General features: G+C 56.0%; 3 protein-coding genes across 3 annotated transcripts in view; 2 read left to right on the top strand and 1 right to left on the bottom strand.

The window, feature by feature from the left end:
- CSUI_005285 (shikimate dehydrogenase substrate binding domain-containing protein) overlaps positions 1 to 7,057 on the top strand; it is a 20,728-nt gene extending 13,671 nt beyond the window's left edge. The window contains exons 13-18 of the mRNA XM_068065462.1: positions 630 to 2,800; positions 3,124 to 3,579; positions 4,241 to 4,336; positions 4,784 to 5,098; positions 5,619 to 5,732; positions 6,296 to 7,057. Of these exons, the coding sequence (XP_067922569.1) occupies positions 630 to 1,593 (964 nt within the window). The 3' untranslated portion in view covers positions 1,594 to 2,800; positions 3,124 to 3,579; positions 4,241 to 4,336; ... (1 more) ...; positions 5,619 to 5,732; positions 6,296 to 7,057. The remainder of the gene's footprint in view (positions 1 to 629; positions 2,801 to 3,123; positions 3,580 to 4,240; positions 4,337 to 4,783; positions 5,099 to 5,618; positions 5,733 to 6,295) is intronic.
- A 2,612-nt stretch (positions 7,058 to 9,669) lies between these two features.
- Positions 9,670 to 17,374, top strand: CSUI_005284 (septin; the record flags this gene model as incomplete). The annotated part of the gene is made up of 6 exons (XM_068065461.1): positions 9,670 to 11,508; positions 12,917 to 13,042; positions 13,304 to 13,426; positions 14,921 to 15,033; positions 15,300 to 16,614; positions 17,309 to 17,374. Exons 1-6 carry the CDS (start codon positions 9,721 to 9,723, stop codon positions 17,372 to 17,374), a joined length of 3,531 nt encoding a protein of 1,176 aa, XP_067922568.1. The 5' UTR covers positions 9,670 to 9,720.
- The window catches only part of CSUI_005283 (uncharacterized protein), a 7,823-nt gene continuing 3,811 nt past the window's right edge, over positions 14,080 to 18,091 (bottom strand). Inside the window, exon 2 of the mRNA XM_068065460.1 lies at positions 14,080 to 18,091. This exon is cut by the window's right edge and continues 1 nt beyond it. Coding sequence (XP_067922567.1) covers positions 17,961 to 18,091 — 131 coding nt within the window. The 3' untranslated portion in view covers positions 14,080 to 17,960.

The following is an 18,091-nucleotide window of genomic DNA, read 5'->3' as shown; positions in this document are numbered from 1 at the left end:
CTGAGCACGAGAAACACGCCCGACAAAAGTACATTATTGCTTCCCCGCGTATAGTGTTGGACTCAGCTCTCGTCTCCCAAAGTAATATGGCAGTCGAACGTTAAAAGTGGACATGAGATTGATGTGTAGACCGGCGGCCCCTCGTCAACCTCAGGCTTGCATCGTCGAGCCTTGGTGAACCGCTGACTGCCGGTGATGGATGTTGGCATCGAATCGGTTGTGGCGAGGAATGTAAGGCAAACAGCAGTTTATCTTGGTAGCTGCCTTGCACTCCCTGGGACACCCACGCAAAAAGGGAAGCCCAACTGTTTCCGGGTGATCTGCGGTAGGGCCAGGCAGGAGGTTCATTGGTATTGATCTGTTCACTCGTAGAGACGAGGTAGCCAGTGGTCTGGTTGTTTTCGCACAGACATGTTGAAGCACCTGATTGTCAACGGAAGCCTCGACACTTTGCGCAGATGAGCGATTGCTAGTCCCAGCAGGAAGGACGCGTGCGCCTCTAGTTTCAATCAGCGCTCACAAGACACGGCTCCAAGCGCACCTGGTATCTTTCATCGCGCAGGAGTGAGCAACACTTGTCTGCCTATCGCAGACCTGCCAGGGACATCTTCTTTGTTTTTTTTTTGCAGATTGCTTACTGGGAAGCCAGTTGTCTTCACCATTCGCACCAGCCCGGAGGGGGGCCATTTCGGGCCTGGCCAGCCCCTCTTCGTCGAGGGGTGTCGCTTAGCCTGTAACCAACTTCTCCGCGCGAAAGAAGAGATTGGAGGTGATTGGCGTTGCTGTACTACCACCGTGTCGGAGTGCGACCGTATCTCGTGCTTAGACAAGCTGGCAAGTGACCTGCGGACGGATCACTTATGTTCCGGTAGTTGCAGCCTCTCTTCTACGTGCTGTGGGAGAGAGCAAGCAGACGCACCTGAGGTCGCGGCGTCGCTCAGTCGCGATCAAGATCAGACCGAAACCTCAAGCATCAGAAAGTCAAAACAGACAGGTAGTCGATGTGAAAAGGACACAAGTCGTGCACGAGAATGCTCGACAGTGGCAAATGGAGAAACGGGCAGACGCTTGGGGCATGTAGCCGCGTACGTGGCACTGCTTGCTCAGGCCGGGCGCTTGTGTCCGGACTGGACTGACATCGAGGCTCGACAGATTCAGCAGCTTCAGACTTCGGAGGAAAAGGAACTGATGCGCGCGCACGGCCGCCTATGGCGGCACGCTGGGGTTTGTCTCCGGCAACGTTTGGACAACTGCGGCAGGCGGAGGAGCGAGAGTGGGGTGAAAAGCGAGGACAGCATGGGTGCACCGGGGTATTCTGTCGATGAAGATGACCTTCTCAAGATGCCAGTGTCACAAACTCACTTTGAGAAACTCGAGATTGATCTTGGTGGTCAGACCCAAGAGCCAGAGAGCTGCGGTGCACTCCTGACGGTGCGCTCATGGTTTCTGGAAAGGGTAATTTTGTTAACTCCTCCGGGGCGGCGCTACATTGCCTCTTTGCACACTCCCTGGTCAGGGGCCGGCGACATGCAAAGAAATCTAGCAAGTTCCCTCGAACTGGTTTGCGGGTGCGTGGCTGTTCGATTTCGGTAGCACTGGTTTAACTGAGTCGGCGATTCGCGCGAGCGAGCGACGGTCTGCGCGAAGAAAAACCTTTGGCTCAGTCCATGGGGTGTGGCGTGCGATTGTGAGGCGGGCTGCTCTTTCCTAAGTATCAGTCATCGGCTCCTCCCTCCCACTGCGAAAGCAGGAGCCACCAAATTTCATTCGTGGCACTCAACCTGTCTAGAGTGCTGCTGCTCCGGTGTAGTGCAGTTTAAGTGTCTGCGAGGCACCTGCTGCTCGCGTGTCCGTGCCTGGATGGCGGCTATTGTTATAAGAGTGGGTTTGGACGAAAAAGTAATTTTTCTTTGACGACGAGGGGGTAGTCTTGTCAGGGGAGGCTGATGCACAATGAAGCCCGAGCCCAGAATAGAGCAGAAAAGAAGCAGAAAAGGTTTTTTCACTGACGAAGCACGTACGCTATCATGTAGGCGGAATGCATGTCGTCGGCAGTTCTACGCGTGTCGCATTTCCAGATTTGCCTTCGATTGTCGCGTACTCTCGTAGCACTCGGGTTGCTCGGTATCCCGATATCTTTCGGAGAGTGTTTTTCCCAGGTAGCTGGCAGTCGGAGCCAACGCATACGATCTGCTGGAAAGAGGATTACTCGGCGAAGATTCCTCGTTGTGTGATTTTCAGCCGAGAGGAGGGAGTTTCGGATGCATTTGGGGGAAAGAACGAATCGTATGGCTCGGTCAAAATGAAGTGTAACGAAGTTGCTGACGTCTGCTGTGACTTCAGGCATTTCCTTTCGCAGGTGTCTTACTGCTATGCGTCCATCTGTAAAGTGGTGTGTACGCCCCAAGATTTACAGCTATCAAAGGAAAGCGTGCGAGGCCAAGAGGGTTACTTCAATAAACAAGGCGAGCAGGCATCTGAGAAGTTCTACGGCGGTCATGCAGACTCTGACGGTGCTGTTCGGTCTTTTTCTTGCAAATCCTTGACCAGTACAAGTGAAGCAGACAATGCGTCTGAGGCAAAGTATGGTACAGTCGTGGTCGAGGATCCGGGGGTGCCGGAAAAGCAGCTCCCTGCCGAGGGACGGCTTGAGTCCTGCATCAAAAGCAGAATGCAAGATTTTTCGGATGCACTTGGGCGACCACTGATTTTCTTGGAGGCAGGCCCGGATGGGCGCCTGTCCCGCGTTTTGAACGAGTACTTCACGCCGAGCTGCCTGGAGGGCGAAGAGCGGTCCAACGTGAGTATGCGTGCTGCAGGCGCGAGAGCGGCGAGTGATGGGCGAGTGTGACAGAGTGTTGCCAAACAGCATAGTGTCGCACAGAGACAGCGGATACGCGGCGTTGTTTTGTGCTTGTACATCGGTTGTCCACGTAAGCATGACGCGTGAAGGTTGTGTTACTTGAGGCGTGGAAACTGCGCCATCACTCAAAAGTGGACAGGCTCTACGCCTACAGGCTCTGGTCGTGTACGACTGTTGAGAGGGATTCACACTCTTACGCATAGTGGTGATGGAGAGCAGACCGCGTGTGCTGTGTCACGATGTTGGGTTTCCCCTCTCAGGCGTGGGGACAGCTCAGCGCGCTCAGTTTGTTCAGAGAGCGGGAGCGGCAGAAGCTGCCCTGCGTAAATTTTTTCCTCTTCGGCTTCCCCACCATTTCGTCGCCTTCGCCTACCGTACACAACAGCATATTTTCCCTCCGACCAGCTACTAAAGCAAAGTGCATATTCAGTTTGTTTCCTCCGCCAGCGGTGCAGCACGAGCTTTTACAACTGAACCAGTATGGAGGCAAATCGGAAAAGCTGCCCGGTCAAGACAGTCATCAGACAGAACACTTGGGACAGGAGAAAGGAGCCGCACTTCGGCAGGACGGACCACTCGTGGAACGAATGGTTTGGCAGTATCTCCGGGCAGCCCCGCTGAAGTCTTTCGGGGGAGCGTGCGTGACGATCCCGTTGAAGGAATCTGTTGCTCCGCTTCTCAATCATATTCATCCCGTTGCACAGGAAATTGGGGCGGTAAGCAAAGTGTGCTTGGCTCGAAATCCGGGAATCTCATGCGGTGGTTCTTGATCCGCTTTCCGGACAGAAGGTATACACGCTGTAATAAGTGAAGAGGCGCACAGGGTTCGAATAGGGAAACGCACGCTCAAGCTGCATTTGTCAGCACGTATTCTGAAGGCATTCAGCGTCAGGTGCGGCTGCAAGTGACTTCGTTCCTTTACGTCGTTTGGAGGTACAGGCGACAGTCGGCGAGACAGATGACCGGATGCTCGGAGAATCCCAGTCTGTTCTGTTTGCTCAATGTTTAGGTCGTTCGTCGCTAGTGGCCTCTTCACTATCATCATTAATCTAGTTTTCCCCGTTCCTTCGAGACTGAATGTAAAAAGTAATAGTACGGGTGCGGCACCCGCAAATCGCACTCGGCCTCGTACAGCGCCAGACCTTTTCATATCGCGGGCTGCCTTATCATCACCTTCCTGTCAGCCGGGCGTAGCCACAGGTTCGTCCGGGGGAGGTGGATTGTCAGACGACAGCGTCTTTTGTCGCGCCACTGGGTACTACAAGTCTCTACCTCAAGCGCAGTAGTAGCCTGGCCGGCCTTTCCTATTTCATGATGAAGCAACTACTTCCAGGTGAACCGCGTAGTCTCTGCTTGGCGGGTGGTGTTTCGCTACAGGTGAATACGATTTATCGGAATGATACAGGCGACCTTTGTGGTGCGAACACGGATTACGCTGCCATAGTCAAGGCTATTCTTCTTCGGTGTCCCCGGGTATGGAAAAGGACGTCGATACGTGCACCTGACTGTACGTCCGTTCAGGAGGGTGTCGGACCTTCTTTTTCCTGTCGTGGAGGCGCTTCGGCCTGAGAGTGTGACGCAAAACAGCAGTGTCTTGAAATTGTCCGTGACTCGTCTTCACGTGTCACTGTATCAGATCGAGACCCGCTTTTCTCCTCCGAGGGCATGCTTTTGGATCTCACACGGGATTCAGAAGAAGTCCCAGGATATGTTTAGAAAACGTAGAACTTTCCGAAGAGCTACATTGCCGCGCGGTCGCATGGGTTGTTCGATAGGTCAGATCTCAGTCTGAGCGACTGCGCCTGTGTTCGTTTCGCCGCCACGCGTGATCAGCGGGGTTCAACAGCACCCATGACTGCCTTGATAGAAGCTAAGTTTTCACACGTCATACAGGAAGACCATTGTGGTTGGGGTTTTCAGCTATCACGCTCCTCGAGTTTCCTCGTCCTGGGCGCTGGAGGCGCTGCCCGAGCGGCCGTATATGCTTGCAAGCTGGTTCACCGACTCGTACGTGATGAGCCAGAGGAGGACAACGCAGATGGTAGTGACCCGGAGGGGAACGTCTTCATTCTGAACCGTACGCGTTCCCGCGGAGCAGCTTTGGCAGAGGAGCTTGGTGTAGAGATTTTGGAAGTGGCGCCGGACGGGGACAGCCCCTCGCGACCGCCACTGCTGCCACAGACCGGGTTGCCCGGTCCGCGGCGGACTGTGAAGCGTCCTCGTTTCCACGTTGTGGTAAGCACCAGCTTTCCTGAAAGGCCTATCCGGTATTCTGTCGCTCCGTGTGTAGGAAGCCTGCGTCGAGCATCCAGGTTCTGGCGGGGACACAGGTTGACGAGGCGTCTGGATATACCAGGAGAAATAGAAGATCCCTCAAGTCCCGGTCGGACGTTCTGCAGTAGGAATGGCCTGAGGGTGGGATTATCTCGAAAAAATTTCTCTGATGGAAAACCCGACAAGCCCTGTGAATTTGTTGAGGTCTCCATGTCTGTCTTCGCGAGGACACGGATGGCTTCTCGGTCGGCAGCCGTTCTTTTCGGGTGTCGCGAGGCCTTCTCCGGAAGCAGGCGGCCGTGGGGACCGGTCTTGCGTTGTTGCGTTCAGTCAGTCGAAAGCGGTTTAGAAAGGGACAGCTGGCAAGGAGGGAGACTGCCGTAGCTCTGACTGTATGAACCTCACTTTATGGGACCCAGGGGCGGCGGGGTTCGCAGATGTATTGGCAGCAGGTCTTTGGAAACGCTGTCGTTTTCTCCAGGTGGGAACCATTCCCGGCTCCGCCCAGCTCGCGATTCCTGAGCTGGTTTGGCGAGAACAGCCCTTGGTCCTCGAGATGGCCTACAGGCCGGTGTTGACCCCTTTGGTCAAAAAGGTAATGTAGAGCCCCGTGACCGGCACCTTGGACAGTGCTCGTTTGATATTTGTCATTCCGCACTTGCTGGCCTTAGCTTGGTCTAAGGTACTGTTGCCGCTCTTGTATAGCCCTCCTACTGAATGTGCCTACATAAAAACAGTTGTCTCGGTGTGGGAGGATCTTTGATGCTGCAATCAGTGAACTTGCGGTCAGTGGAGTGACAGTAGCCGAGATACACTAAACATCCCGGGCAGCTCGAAAGAAGCAGTTGGTTCTGGGCTGGAGGCTCTGCCACTAGAACGATAACCGACAACGCATAAGAAAAACCTTCTGTAGGGGACGGCTGGTTCTTCCTTGGAGAAATTGATTGTCAGGGTTGCGGCGTCAATAGATTTCTCGGGTGAGTTCTTTTTGCTATAGGTAAAGATAAAAGCAAGGTTTTTTCTTTCTCGAGACGACGCCACTTCGGGATTTAAGGTTTGTGGTTGCAGCACGAAACAATATTTTCTAGGAAGTCTCTTGGTACCTGCATTGGAGGAGCGTCGTTATTGCAGAACCTGTTTCCGTGCGTTGCGCGTCAGGCATGTGGAGCGGGCTGCTCTGTGGTCCATGGTATCGAGCTGTTCGTTTGGCAGGCGCTGATTCAAGCCCGGTATTTCATCGGTTCCCAGCTGGGAGAGGAGACGCCTGCAATTGTCTCTCAGGCGAATGAGCGGAGCAGTGTCATCGACCTAGGCAGCGGTTGGAGGCTCCCTGGTCGGCAGCGCTTGCTCAAAAAGTGGAAAACCACGGCCGAAGGGCTGGACTCGCTCCCTCTGAAGTTCAGTCGAGAAGAGATGGGTTACATAGTCAGAACTGTCCGAGACTTTTACAGGAGAGAGGTGGATTTCGACCATATAGTGTGCCTCCGGGAGGAGGAGTTCTTGAGCTAGCTTTCTCACTACCTGTTTCCTGGGGCAAAGCACAGGCAGATGGGCGGCGAGGGACTGCGTTGCGGTATCTGCCCGTGTTCCCCGAGTGCGGGGCGCTGTGGAAGCACGCCGGGCGGGTCTGGGAAGCGCGCGAAAGGTCCTGAACCGGAGCGAGCTTCTTGTGCAGCCCTAGGACGCCGAACGGAGTAGTAAATGAAACCAATGTAAAAACGTAACAATAAAAAGCAGTGAATACTTGTAAGTGCTCGATGCTCCTGATACCACGACACTCTGCTGGGCTTCGCTCTGTGGAGCTGGCTTTCTGTTTCGATAGCCTTCTGCAGGGGGAAGACAAAGGCAGTAAACATCCCGGTTTCTTTTTCTTGTCAGTCGTTAGTCGACGAGTATGGACACTCCAAGCTTGAGGAATCTCCTCTTATCCGACCCCCGAGCAAAGTGCTGAGAACAGTCCCGAGTCTCCCTCTCTGGCGTGGCGTTGTGGGGAACCACGGCCGGCATTAGGCCCGTTCAGTTACGTAAGAAAAACGACACAGTCGGCACTTCGGGAAGGGTTCTTCCTCTTTGGATGCTTGTATGCGTAAGCAACTGGAGGGCCGGTCCCTAGTGGTTTTTATCTAATTTAATCATTTATAGCAGCACCACCATTTATGATAAGCCGGGAGTGTTCCTCCTGGCGTCTGTGCGTTTCGGAATTCTCACGATGCTACATACCCCACAGCCTAACAACGCTCGATTGTTTCGCAAACCCTCCGCCCAAATGGCGCGGGAGTCAGGAGTTCCCAGTACTTGCCGCGGCGGGTCATTGCTCAGGGAGAGGTTTCTTCGGAGTTTATCACCGCTCTGAAGCCATCTGATACCAGGAGTGCCTTCGGAGGTACCTCGAGAAGATAGGTACACCCTACCGGAGGGAGGGCGCACCCCTCTAGAGTCCCGGCCTGCAGCTTGATGTATAATCAGGGAACTGGGCTGCGCGCCTTCTAGCGTCCTATGAGACGCACGCCAGCAGGGCTCGGCACTCCCATAAGAATGCCTCGCCGGAAGACCTAGCAGTGTTGCCGGGCCTAATCGCCAACGCTTTACTGTCATCCTCGTGCGCCGGTACCAGGCATACTTAGGTACGCGGAACCTAACACCGCCCTTGGCGCGCTTCCTTGGAGTGTTTGTCGCAACTTGTAATTTCCGGCAGCCGAGAAAGACGAGTCGCTGGTGAGGTGCAGGCTCGGCGGCTCACGTGAGCTCCGCCGGAGTGGCTAGATCTTTTTCAACCGGCCAGTGAGATTTCGGAACTGATGCGCGGTCAGAGTTGACCGTGCGCACCCGGCTACCGCCAAGCCGCGACTTTACCGTAGTAGCAGCGAATCACTTCAGCACGAGCAAGAGTCTCGGCCCTATTGCTGCTTAGTGTTCGCTACTACACGTAGAGTGACGTCCGCGACTGTAGCACGGCCTACGGCCGCGGGAAGACGCTGGACGTGTGAGGGCAGGCGGAGTGTTGCCTAGTCTATGGTCGGCGCGGTAGCACCGGGCGGCGACGAGCGAGACGAGGGGGCGGAAATTTTTTTTGTTGGTAGTGATTTCTAGAACCGATGTTTCTCTAATTTCTGTGCTGGGATTGATAGCTTTTATTGGTTTGCCGGACTATAGTGTGACAATCTCGAAACTTCGTCCGAACGAGTCGAACGCAACACTCCTGTGGCAGGCGGCGATTGTCGGAAGCGAGAGCGGGGCCCTGACCGTCACTGTTAACTAATTTTCTGTTCAACTAGAGCTCCTTTCTACAAATGAAGACTTTCTATCCGGTTAGGTCCGGAAAAGGTTACCCGCCATTGCAATTCAGACCCCCGGGGTCCCTAGCGCAGTGCTGCGGCCGCGGCGCCAGCACAGGAACGGCAACCTGACAGTTTACAGGGCGGTAATTTCATCTTCAATCTGCGCTCACAGGCCGAGGCGGACCGAACTGGCTATCCCAGTCGGCTGCCTTGCCCGCCCCCCCCTCCGACTTTGCGGCTCCGCAGACAATCGAGGCACCCAAACCTCTAGGGAGCCGAGAGGGAACCCAGGATCGTCGGTCCCGGGCAGGAATTACTATAAAAAAAAAAACATCTTGTCCGAACTCCTTCGGCATACGGGGGTATTTAGTTTCGCAGCCCTGCTACGCTAAGGACCCGCGAGCCAAGGATCGCTTCTAGTGGTCCCGCCTTTTTTCTGTGGCAGATGCGGTCGATTTGTCGGGTGATGCAGACCCTTGTTGGTCTCAACATGCAAGCCACAATTCGTTTGATGGGATGATACCGAGGCCACCGGGTAACCGCAGCGTATTGACGCAATGAAGCATACTGTTCGGGGAGAACTTGGCCCGGGAGTCTATGTGTGGCCGGTCGCATACTTCAGGTCGGAGGGTTTCTCCAGAAGGGCACGCAGTTCAGTTTGGGCCGTCCCGTTGTTTGTGGTTTCTCCGACTCCCGAAGCTGCAGCGGCGGAATCCAGTTCTGGGTGGAAGGCGTAAGCGCCTCGTCAGTAAAGTTATGAGTTTTTGACAGGTGTGTGTGCTGCTGACCAGTCACTGCGCCACGCAGACACCAGCGCCGATTGTTGCGCATCTTTCTCAGTTTGGACTCCAAAATGGAACGTCACTCCAGTGAAGAGCCCTAGCTTTACGCCTTCGTTTCTATTCCTTACCTGTACTATCTCGCCAGACTGGTCTCATACCTCAGTTCTTTCGTTTTCAATCTGTCTGGCGCTCAGCAGGCCGGGGAATCTTGCGGATACAGAGCGCCTAAGTACTAAATGTGAACTACACGACGCGGGCCGCTTCACGTAAAAAAGAAGCGCATGATGTAACAGGCAGGATGTGTGTCTCCTGCAAGGACAATCGCATGTGACAGGCAATGGACAGATGACGACTGCTGCGGGCACCCGCAACAGCAAGCCGCTCCTCGACTGGTTTGGCGTGGGCGGGTTTACGGACGATCAGGAGCGCACAAGCTGTCAGGCGGGCGCTCGCCTCCAGCCGTTTTCTACAGGAGTCGGGGGATCGGGGCTGCTCGACTGGGCAGGGCTCCACCAGTAAGAGTATGGCTCACCTTTCCTCTTTGTCGTCTACGGAATTTCTTCGTCTCGAGGGCAAGCGCCTGCAGTGGAGCGGATGTGAGAAAGTGAGGGAGACGCAGGATGTGCGATCAAGAGAAGAGGCAGTCTCAAGTGTACGGCGTGACGTGGGCGCCGCCGTAGCCTCCGAAGTGAGAGTTCTTGAAGCCTCTCCGACTCGGCGTGGGGTCAACAGTGAAACCGGATGTGATGAGCATCCGTGGGGTGGATTGCTTCGTGACTACACGGCTGGCTCGCCGCTGCCTGTGAACAGTGGTGACTGGGCATGCGAGAGCATGTACAGTCGCAGCAACAGCAGTAGCTCACGAGACGCGGGGTCTCTCTCAGGCGTCACTGTAGAGGAGGCGCGAGTCGTTAGTGTCGGAGCTACGCCGTGTAGCGGAGAAGTGTTTGAGTTAGAGAATGGAGTTCTCACAAGAAAAAGGAGCGGTGGCACCAGTCCTCGTGCAGCTGGAGGAAGTGTTGTGCCTGGTGTTGGGGAAGCGCACGCAAGAGGTGAATCCCCAAGAGGGGCTTCTCCTGGGAAGACGAGTTGGGATAACGGTACTCTTTCCGATGTGGGACGCTGGCGTCCGGCTTCGACAGCAACCGAAGCTGCCATCGTTGACGGTGTCTCAAAGGCGCGAGGGGAAGACAGTGAGTTAACGGAAGAGCCGGAACACGCATGCCAACGAGAACGAAGAGGTGAACTTTTTGTCGAGAGAGGCCAAGACGGTGCCGACGACACACCCGGAGAACGGACGGGTAGGACTGCAGGTCAGATCGAGAAGGCGCGTGGCAAGCCCTCCCGGCATCCGCGCAGGTCTGTAGCGAGTCGGGGGGTACTACCATCCTTTGGCTCGGGACTGGGGAGCGAGGAATGTGCGCCGAGCGGTAAGACCAGGGAGCTTGACTTGACTCGCTCGTTGTCTGCTGATACTGGCATGAACTCTTGTCACGGTCGCTGGGCGCGCTTGAACGGAGAGATGCCTGAAGCGCGAAGCGTTGCGGGCTACCCCTTGTTTACTGAAGAGACCTCCCAGCAGCAGGGCGGAGAGTGCGCGGCGGCCCGGCTCCGGTTAACAGCATTTCGGAGTGGTGTTCCGTCTTCTGGGGGTAACTCACGACCGCCCCTGCGCAGCGGGGAAAGAGCGTCACTCTGCTGGAGCCGTGCGCTGTCAGCCACAGGTCTCGGCAGCTGTGCGACGCTTCCACGTGGGGACGGCGGTGACAAGATTCAGTTGCGTCAGAATCACTGCGAGTCACACTGCAGCCAGCCACAACGCGATGGGCAGATTGGTGCTGCATGTATCGGTACCCGGCCTCGTTCTGCAAGCGCTGAGCCGCCAGAAGGCAAGCCGCCGTGGCAGCCGAGGGAGGTTATTGGCGGTCCGGGTCCCATTCTCACTCTCCGAAGCGACAGCAGTGCGCCGAGCTCTGAAGCAAAACTCGGGCTTGTGCAGGCGGCTGTCTTGCTTTGGGAGGAGCGTTTGCAGCAGCAACAGCACCAGCCGTCAGGGGCAGTTGTACGGCCGGCTGAGAGAAAAACCGACGAAGCAGTCAGCCCTAGACGGAAGTCGGGGGAGGAATCCCGGGGTCAGGGAGCGACCGCGCATGCGAATCATCCCTTCTGCGCGGGAGGCGTAGAAGTTGCACCCTTTCCCTGCTTTCGCGATGCAGCTGTCGGCACGGAGGTGCCGGGTTCAGCTGTCTGGCGACTGCCTCGCGCTGCCAGTTCAAGGGCGACAGCCTCAAGGGGCCTGTGGATCGACCAGGTAAGTAGCGGGGCACTGTACCTGTTCCTCAGTCTGCGGGCCACTGGCCACGTATGTAAAGGTGTCCACGAGCTAACGCCATGAGCACTTGTTCGTGAAGCATTAACGTGGTTCAAGTGGTGTCAGCCTGCCCTCCGTACCGGAAGAAGCTACCCACGTCACCAGCCCAGGTGCGGGTTGCAAGCACGAGAACGGAGATTGGACTGGACAACGGAAAAGGGAGCAAACCTAGAAAGCCAGCACATGGTGAGAAGGTGTGAGCTTGTCTAGGCCGAAAGTGGAGCTGAGAGGAAGTGCACGTTACTCGTCGGCGGCGCAGGTCTTGCATCCTCTACAGCTGCCGTGTTCAATAGGCCTGAGGGAGAGGCGGCACATGGCAAAATGCAGGGGTCGCCGCGTCCGATAAAAGAGACCTCGGGGTATTTGAGATAACAGGAGAACTCGTGTAGTTGGCAGGCGCCCAGTCGCGCGGTTACACTGTGGTTAAACTTTCTGTGCGGAACCTTTTCACGGTGTGCATTCAACGTCGGGTGCCGTGTTGTCTGACTACGGGTCCCATCTCAAGATACAAGTATTTGTCGCCCGTGGCTGCATTGCGGGGATTTATCCCCAGGAGCTCACTACTGCCATAGTCACCTGGCGTCGATGGTGAAGGGCTTGTTTGCTCAACAAGGAGAAACTCTAGTACTGCTTCCGCAAAGCAGCCTTTGCGGGCCGGCAGATTTAGATATCACGCTGTCCTAGCGCAAATACAGGTTTCTGCCTGGGCATCTGTTTCATGACGCTAACGACACAGACTGATCGGCCGAACACATCCTGGTATAAGTACCGAGACGGGAATATGGTGGCATCCTACGCGTGACATCAAACGTATGCACAGCTGTGGAGACTCGTTGTGTTCGTGTGCGGAACGCGGCTTTACTGTCAACGTAAATCATAGTCTCATGTGGACCGTACACGGTTGAAGCGAGAACATTCGGGGATCCCAATGTCTTTGCAAATCGACAGTACTTATGTTTGTCACCATCTCCTTCGCTGTGTGGGGGGCACCGATGAGTCTCACTCCTCACTCTATGCGCCGCCTCTCTCTCAGGCCTATTACACCTGGCAGCTGTAGAGGCTGCAAGACCTGCGCCGGCGACGAGTAACGTGCACTTCTTCGCGTCAACCGCGACAGCAACCTAGAGTATCATACTAACGCCAGTCGGCGAAGCCTTCGCCTGTGCTACTGTGGAGTGCAACTGCTGTCTTGTAACTGGGTGCGTGCTCGGGAGATTTGATGTCTGCAAGACTGTTGAGGCATCCCCATTGTGCTGCGAGCTGCTTCTACAGTAGCTGGGGTCCCTTCCGAGACTTGATGCGAATGTAGCGAGCTCGTGTCTACATGTGTTTGCGACGCGTCATACAGCCGACTTCCGATACGGGGGCGGATCGATTGCTGTTTGGGCAGTCCCTGAAAGAATGCTTTAAGACTCGAGAGGCAAGCAGCAACGGCGAGGAAAGTCGAGCTCCGTCGCCAGCTTCGGTTTCTCAGGTCAGTAGATCGCTGCCGTCAGTGCCGGGGACGGCTCTGGCTGTATGGTCGGATTTGTAGGCACCCCTGTCTGACTGTGTGAGACTGACGACTGCAGCGTGTGTTACGGGAGCCTGGGAGACAGGGACCGCGGGTCTGCCTGTGCTCCGTCGACGGCCTCCGCGCGCGCCCCCAGATCCGCGTTGTACAAGATATAAGCCGACATACGAGCTTGCAAGGCTTTTGAGGTTCCTCCGCTGCTATGATGCCGACTCTCTGCAGCTCCAGGCCAGGCTGGAGAAGCAACTCAAGAGGTGTTACCCGGCGAAGTTTCGGATCAACATCCTTGTGACAGGCGATCCTGACTCCGGCAAGACAACTCTCCTGAACAAGATGTTCATGAACGTGCGTGTGCCCTGCTCAGAGTCCATGCGTGGTCCGGTCGGTGACAGAGAAAGCACAGCGTGCCTCAGCTGGCCCCCATGTTTCTTTTTTGGTCTCTTGCGCCGTGAAGTGTGTTCCGCGTCTGCTTTCGGCTTTCTGTCCCAGTTAAGCGGCGAACCGCGTAGCCGACTGAGCGTGGTGGGGCCAGCGGGGCTACTGCAGGCTATACCTGGGACGACGCAAAGCTCGTGAAACGGTTTGCAACTTAGCGACGGGTTTCGCAGAGTGGTCATTGGTATTTTAAGAGCTGTTCTCGCTCGGGTAAAGACATGCGGCTGTACGAACGCCCTGTCCGAGTGGTGCCTACTTGATTGAAAACCTGTTGTGTTCTGCCGGCTTGTCCGTGCAGTGGAACCGCGTTTCCGCCCGTCGTATCTGCTGTGGGGAGGAGGTGGTGTTCCGCCTCGGAGAAGGCCGGTGTGTCATTCAAGGTAACCGTTTTTTTTTGTTTTCCCTGCGGAGCAAAACGAGTGCCAGCTAGCGGGTCGGGGGCAGGGAAGCGTAGCCCACATGTGGCCGAGTGACAAGTTTTCTGTACTCGCCCGAGCTCCTTCGTCAGCAAGCGTGGCGCACACGGAGGTGTGTCAGCGGCTCTGGAAAGTCCGGCAGGGACGATAACGGGAAGGCTGTCTTGGGGCGATTGACAAAAAACAGGGAGGATCAGCTGCGCCGTGACTGCCAAGACGTACACGTAGCCACCACACGAGCGTTTTTCGCAGCCGCTGCGCCTCTCGTGTAGGTAACTGGAAGCCAAACGGGACCGCGCAGTCGCAGGCATAAGGGCCCGCAGTTTTCAGACTGAATAAAAAGTGCCGCTCACGCTAAGCCGCCACCCGGCTGAGGAAGACACTTCACAGGTCGAGTTCTGTTAGCTTTCCGCCCTGTACAGTCGCGGTGACAGAGCTTGTGAATCCGCTGCTCTCCGTGCCCTACTGCGAGCTGAAGCTGCTGGATTACCTCGGGAAAACGAAGCAACCGGGACGGTTCCCCGACAAGCGAGTCAGTCTCTTTGTCTAGATGGGGACGCGGACACTCGGTGTGTGCGATGGGGTGCTGAAGCCCCCGTTCTGTCAGGGTTGAATAGCTTGAACGTGGGAAGATCTCACGTTCAAGCTATTCAACACGCTCAGCTCTACTACAGCATTGGACGTCTTAGCATCGGCGTCGCCAGGCACGCGTGAACGATAGAGATTTTGCCTGGAAGTGGACCCCGCGGTTACTCGCGCGAGCCCGTCGAGGTGCCTGTTACCTTATCCGCTGTATCGTAGGTTCGTGCTGTTTCTCGGTCACCCTGCGTCATGGTTCCAATTTGTCTGCGCAGGGGGATGCTTCGCAACTACGTTGACACTCCTTCCGTTTAGGCTTCAGGGTTAGTCGGGCCGTCGCTGTTACGTTGTGCGCTAAGAGTTGCGTTGTATGTTCGTCTGTGTGCGCGGTTCTCTGTCCTGCTTGCAGATCCACCTCGTCATTTGGCTACTGAAGCCCTCGTCCGTCGCACTGAGTGCCGGCAGTCTCTCGCTTCTGCAGAACCTGCGAAACCTGGCTTGCGTCGTCCCCGTTTTGGGCAAGTGCGACACAGTTGACATTAGGAATCTAGGACACTGGTGAGAACGGGTCCTCTGTGTCGTTAGCGGGCGATAGGGCAGGAGCTTGAAGAAGTAGACAGAGAGACGCTCAGCGTCTGTGGCAGTTCTCCCGGAGGCATCACGATCTGTGGGCTAGAAGCTGTGTTCGGGGGTTGGCACCTATAGTAGGCCCGTCCCCCGCTGTGCTGTCCGGGACCTTTTAGTCATGGCGTCTGAGCGGCGCTTTGTCGTGCCTTGTGTGCACGCAGGCGAGCGAAATACCACGCGAAGCTGTCGTCGGTCGGCATTACCTCCTTGTATCAGCGGGTCCTGGAATCAGCAACCGCTGGGCGCGCAGTTATAGTTTCCCGCCCAACCATCGGGCTGCGGCCGCGAGATAGTCACGTGCAGCAGGTCTCTTGTTATGCCTGTCCCTGCGATTCAAGCTTCCACGAAGGACAGCTTTTGCGGCTGTGTTCAGAAGATCTTCCCCACTGTCATTCTCTAGCACTTCTTCACCAAGCTGAAGCCAGGGGGTGCGTAACGCCGGCGATGCTCGGCGAGAGTGGTGACCATGAACCGGTAGACGACCAGGACAGGAACACACGGGCTGCAACAAAGGCGCAAAGCGATGACGCGGGGAAGTGCGAACCGACATGTGGAGAATCAGGGTGTCGTAATCTGTGTGGCAACTGCGGAGGCGGCAGACCGGGCGACCGCCTTAGAGCCGATAGCAGCCATGCCGACAAAGAGAATGTCAGTGCGGCTGATTCTGTTTCTGTAGCCGCCGCGGGCTTGGGTTCTAGAAGATGCGGAAACCAGTCTTGGTCATTGAGTTTGCCTCCTGGAGGGGCTGTCGCCGGAGGTAGCGATCCCCAGAAGGCAATGGAAAAGAGGTTGGCTCCTCATTTTGTCGGAGACGCGGTTTTTCCGGGAAGGGATGTATGCGGGTTGTCGCCTCTAGAAGACGCCAGGGCATGCCAATGGTGCGTGACCTCTTTACGACTGGCTGTGACATCATTTCCGTTGCTCTTGGACTCCCACTCGGATTTCTTGCAGCAGGACAGACGGTACGGATACCCGCGACTGGATGGCGCTCCGCCGCTGTCTCCGGTTTTCCTGCGCCTGCTTCTAGTAGAACGGAGTGGACCCTTTCTTTCTGAATTAGCAGAGAGGCGTTTCTCGGCTTTCTACAGGTCGCTTCTGCACCTTGGTGAAGACCGAAAGAGCGTCAGCTGGGGCACACTGGCTACGCGGCAACACCTACCACCAGCCCGGCTGCACGAGCTAGCGCGCCTCGGCGTGCCGTCACCGCAGATCGGGAGTCACTCGCTGAAAGGAACTACCCCCCACTACAGCGAAGCCAGCGGCGGGTGCCCAAAGACTGAAGCACACGCAGTGGAAGAGAGAAGACAACATACCCAAACAGACATGGGGCAACTCAAGAGCACACTTCGTGACTCCAGAAGTACTGTCGGCCGCAGCGGAGGCGGAAGTGGAACAGCTGTTTCATCCAGCTACTCGGGGAAGCTTTTTCAGCGCCTCGTGGATGCGCGGAAACACGTAAAACTTCTTCAAGACCAAGTGAGCAGAAACCTCAATTTTTCACGGAAACCGATGAGCGGGTCGTCCCGGGGCTTTGCTTTTGAGTGCGTGAATGCGTGCGACATCTTACAAGAGAAGGAAAGAAAACGATATGGAACCACACCGGATCTGTTCGCACAGTTGACCCAAGCCGGCTTGATCAGTGCTGTCATCGTCGGCGTGAGTGCGATCATGTTCATGTCCATCAAAAAGGGTGCTTGAGGCACGGTGCCGAGTTCTCTCTCGGGAAGTCTGGCTATGATAGCGTCAAAATCGCATTGTTTTTCCCCGTGATCGCCCACGGCGCCTTTTCAGGGCAGCGCGGGCAGCTTAATACCGTCAACCCGGCCGCAGCTTTCGCCGTCGCATTCTTGTCAAACCTTTCACTTGATTATGTGCGTACACTGTGTTGACCGGCAATTTCGTTGTTCTGTTGAACCGACCTTTGCGCAGTGTGTGGAAGAGGGGAGCTTCGTGCAGCGCGGGTTCGATTTAGGCGGTCGCAGCTTCCGAGGCTCTGGCAAGTATATTGGCTCACGCCCGGCGATTCCAGTTGTCCGGTACCGGCGTGTGGCTGCAAGCCTCCAAGGCACTAAGGGCTTAGCCTCAGGGCCTCCTGTGGGGACTTGCCTATCATGCAATCAAAAGAGGTTCCTGAACATGCTACAAGATTCTGCGCCTTCGCTCTCTGCAGAAGCGGTCTCGTGACCTGCCAAGCAAATGCCTGGGCCTGGCAACCGTAGGAGAGCGGCAATCCTAGCGCAGCCAGCGCAGCGACCAGGAGGAACACTGACCTCCAAGACGTGAAAAATATTGTACGACTCTGCATCAGTCCAGCAACGACCTGTCTTTGTTGCATCAGCACGGGTGATGGAAGACCAGCGCACGGCACGCTTGACCGGACAACAGGCAAGGGAGGACCGATTTCAAACTGGAAGGACAGCAGGAGCTAGACTGAAACACAACCTGCCTCGCAACTCTTGGCCTGAAGGGTCCGAGAAAGGGATCGGGGGCGATGCCCTCAAAGTAGAACCTGCAGCGGCTGTCCGCTTGAGCACTTATCTGCGGCCGTCAAGCTTCGTTGTTCGGCGGTGTGCTTAGTCCTGTTTCTCGCCTGAGCGCAGCAGCACAGACGTATGAATCGTCGTAGGATCAACGGTTGAGCGCGACTTAGCCCTTCCGACAGCTTGAGGGATCAGGCCCTCGTGTTCGAGACAGGTCACGGCTGGGAAGTTCTTTGTACTGCTACGAAGATGATGCAGACGCATGCTCGTCCAGAGATTTCTCGACGTAGGCCACCCGGCTTTAGGGTTTACGGAACGAGTTAGCCCGCTTCAAGTGTGTCGCTAACTCGCGGTTGACCCGCCCCTTGTCTGCCATAGTGCGCGGCGTGACACGCATGCGCCATGAGTGACAGAAACCTTTGCAAAGTCGGTGTTGATAGGGTACGCACGAATTTCCGAAGCTTTTAGTTTCA

The sequence above is a fragment of the Cystoisospora suis genome, assembly GCF_002600585.1.
Source record: "Cystoisospora suis strain Wien I chromosome Unknown contig_2562, whole genome shotgun sequence".
Classification (NCBI taxonomy): Eukaryota; Apicomplexa; class Conoidasida; order Eucoccidiorida; family Sarcocystidae; genus Cystoisospora; species Cystoisospora suis.
Note: the sequence above shows the minus strand (reverse complement) of the source record. Positions and strands in the feature narration are given on the sequence as shown.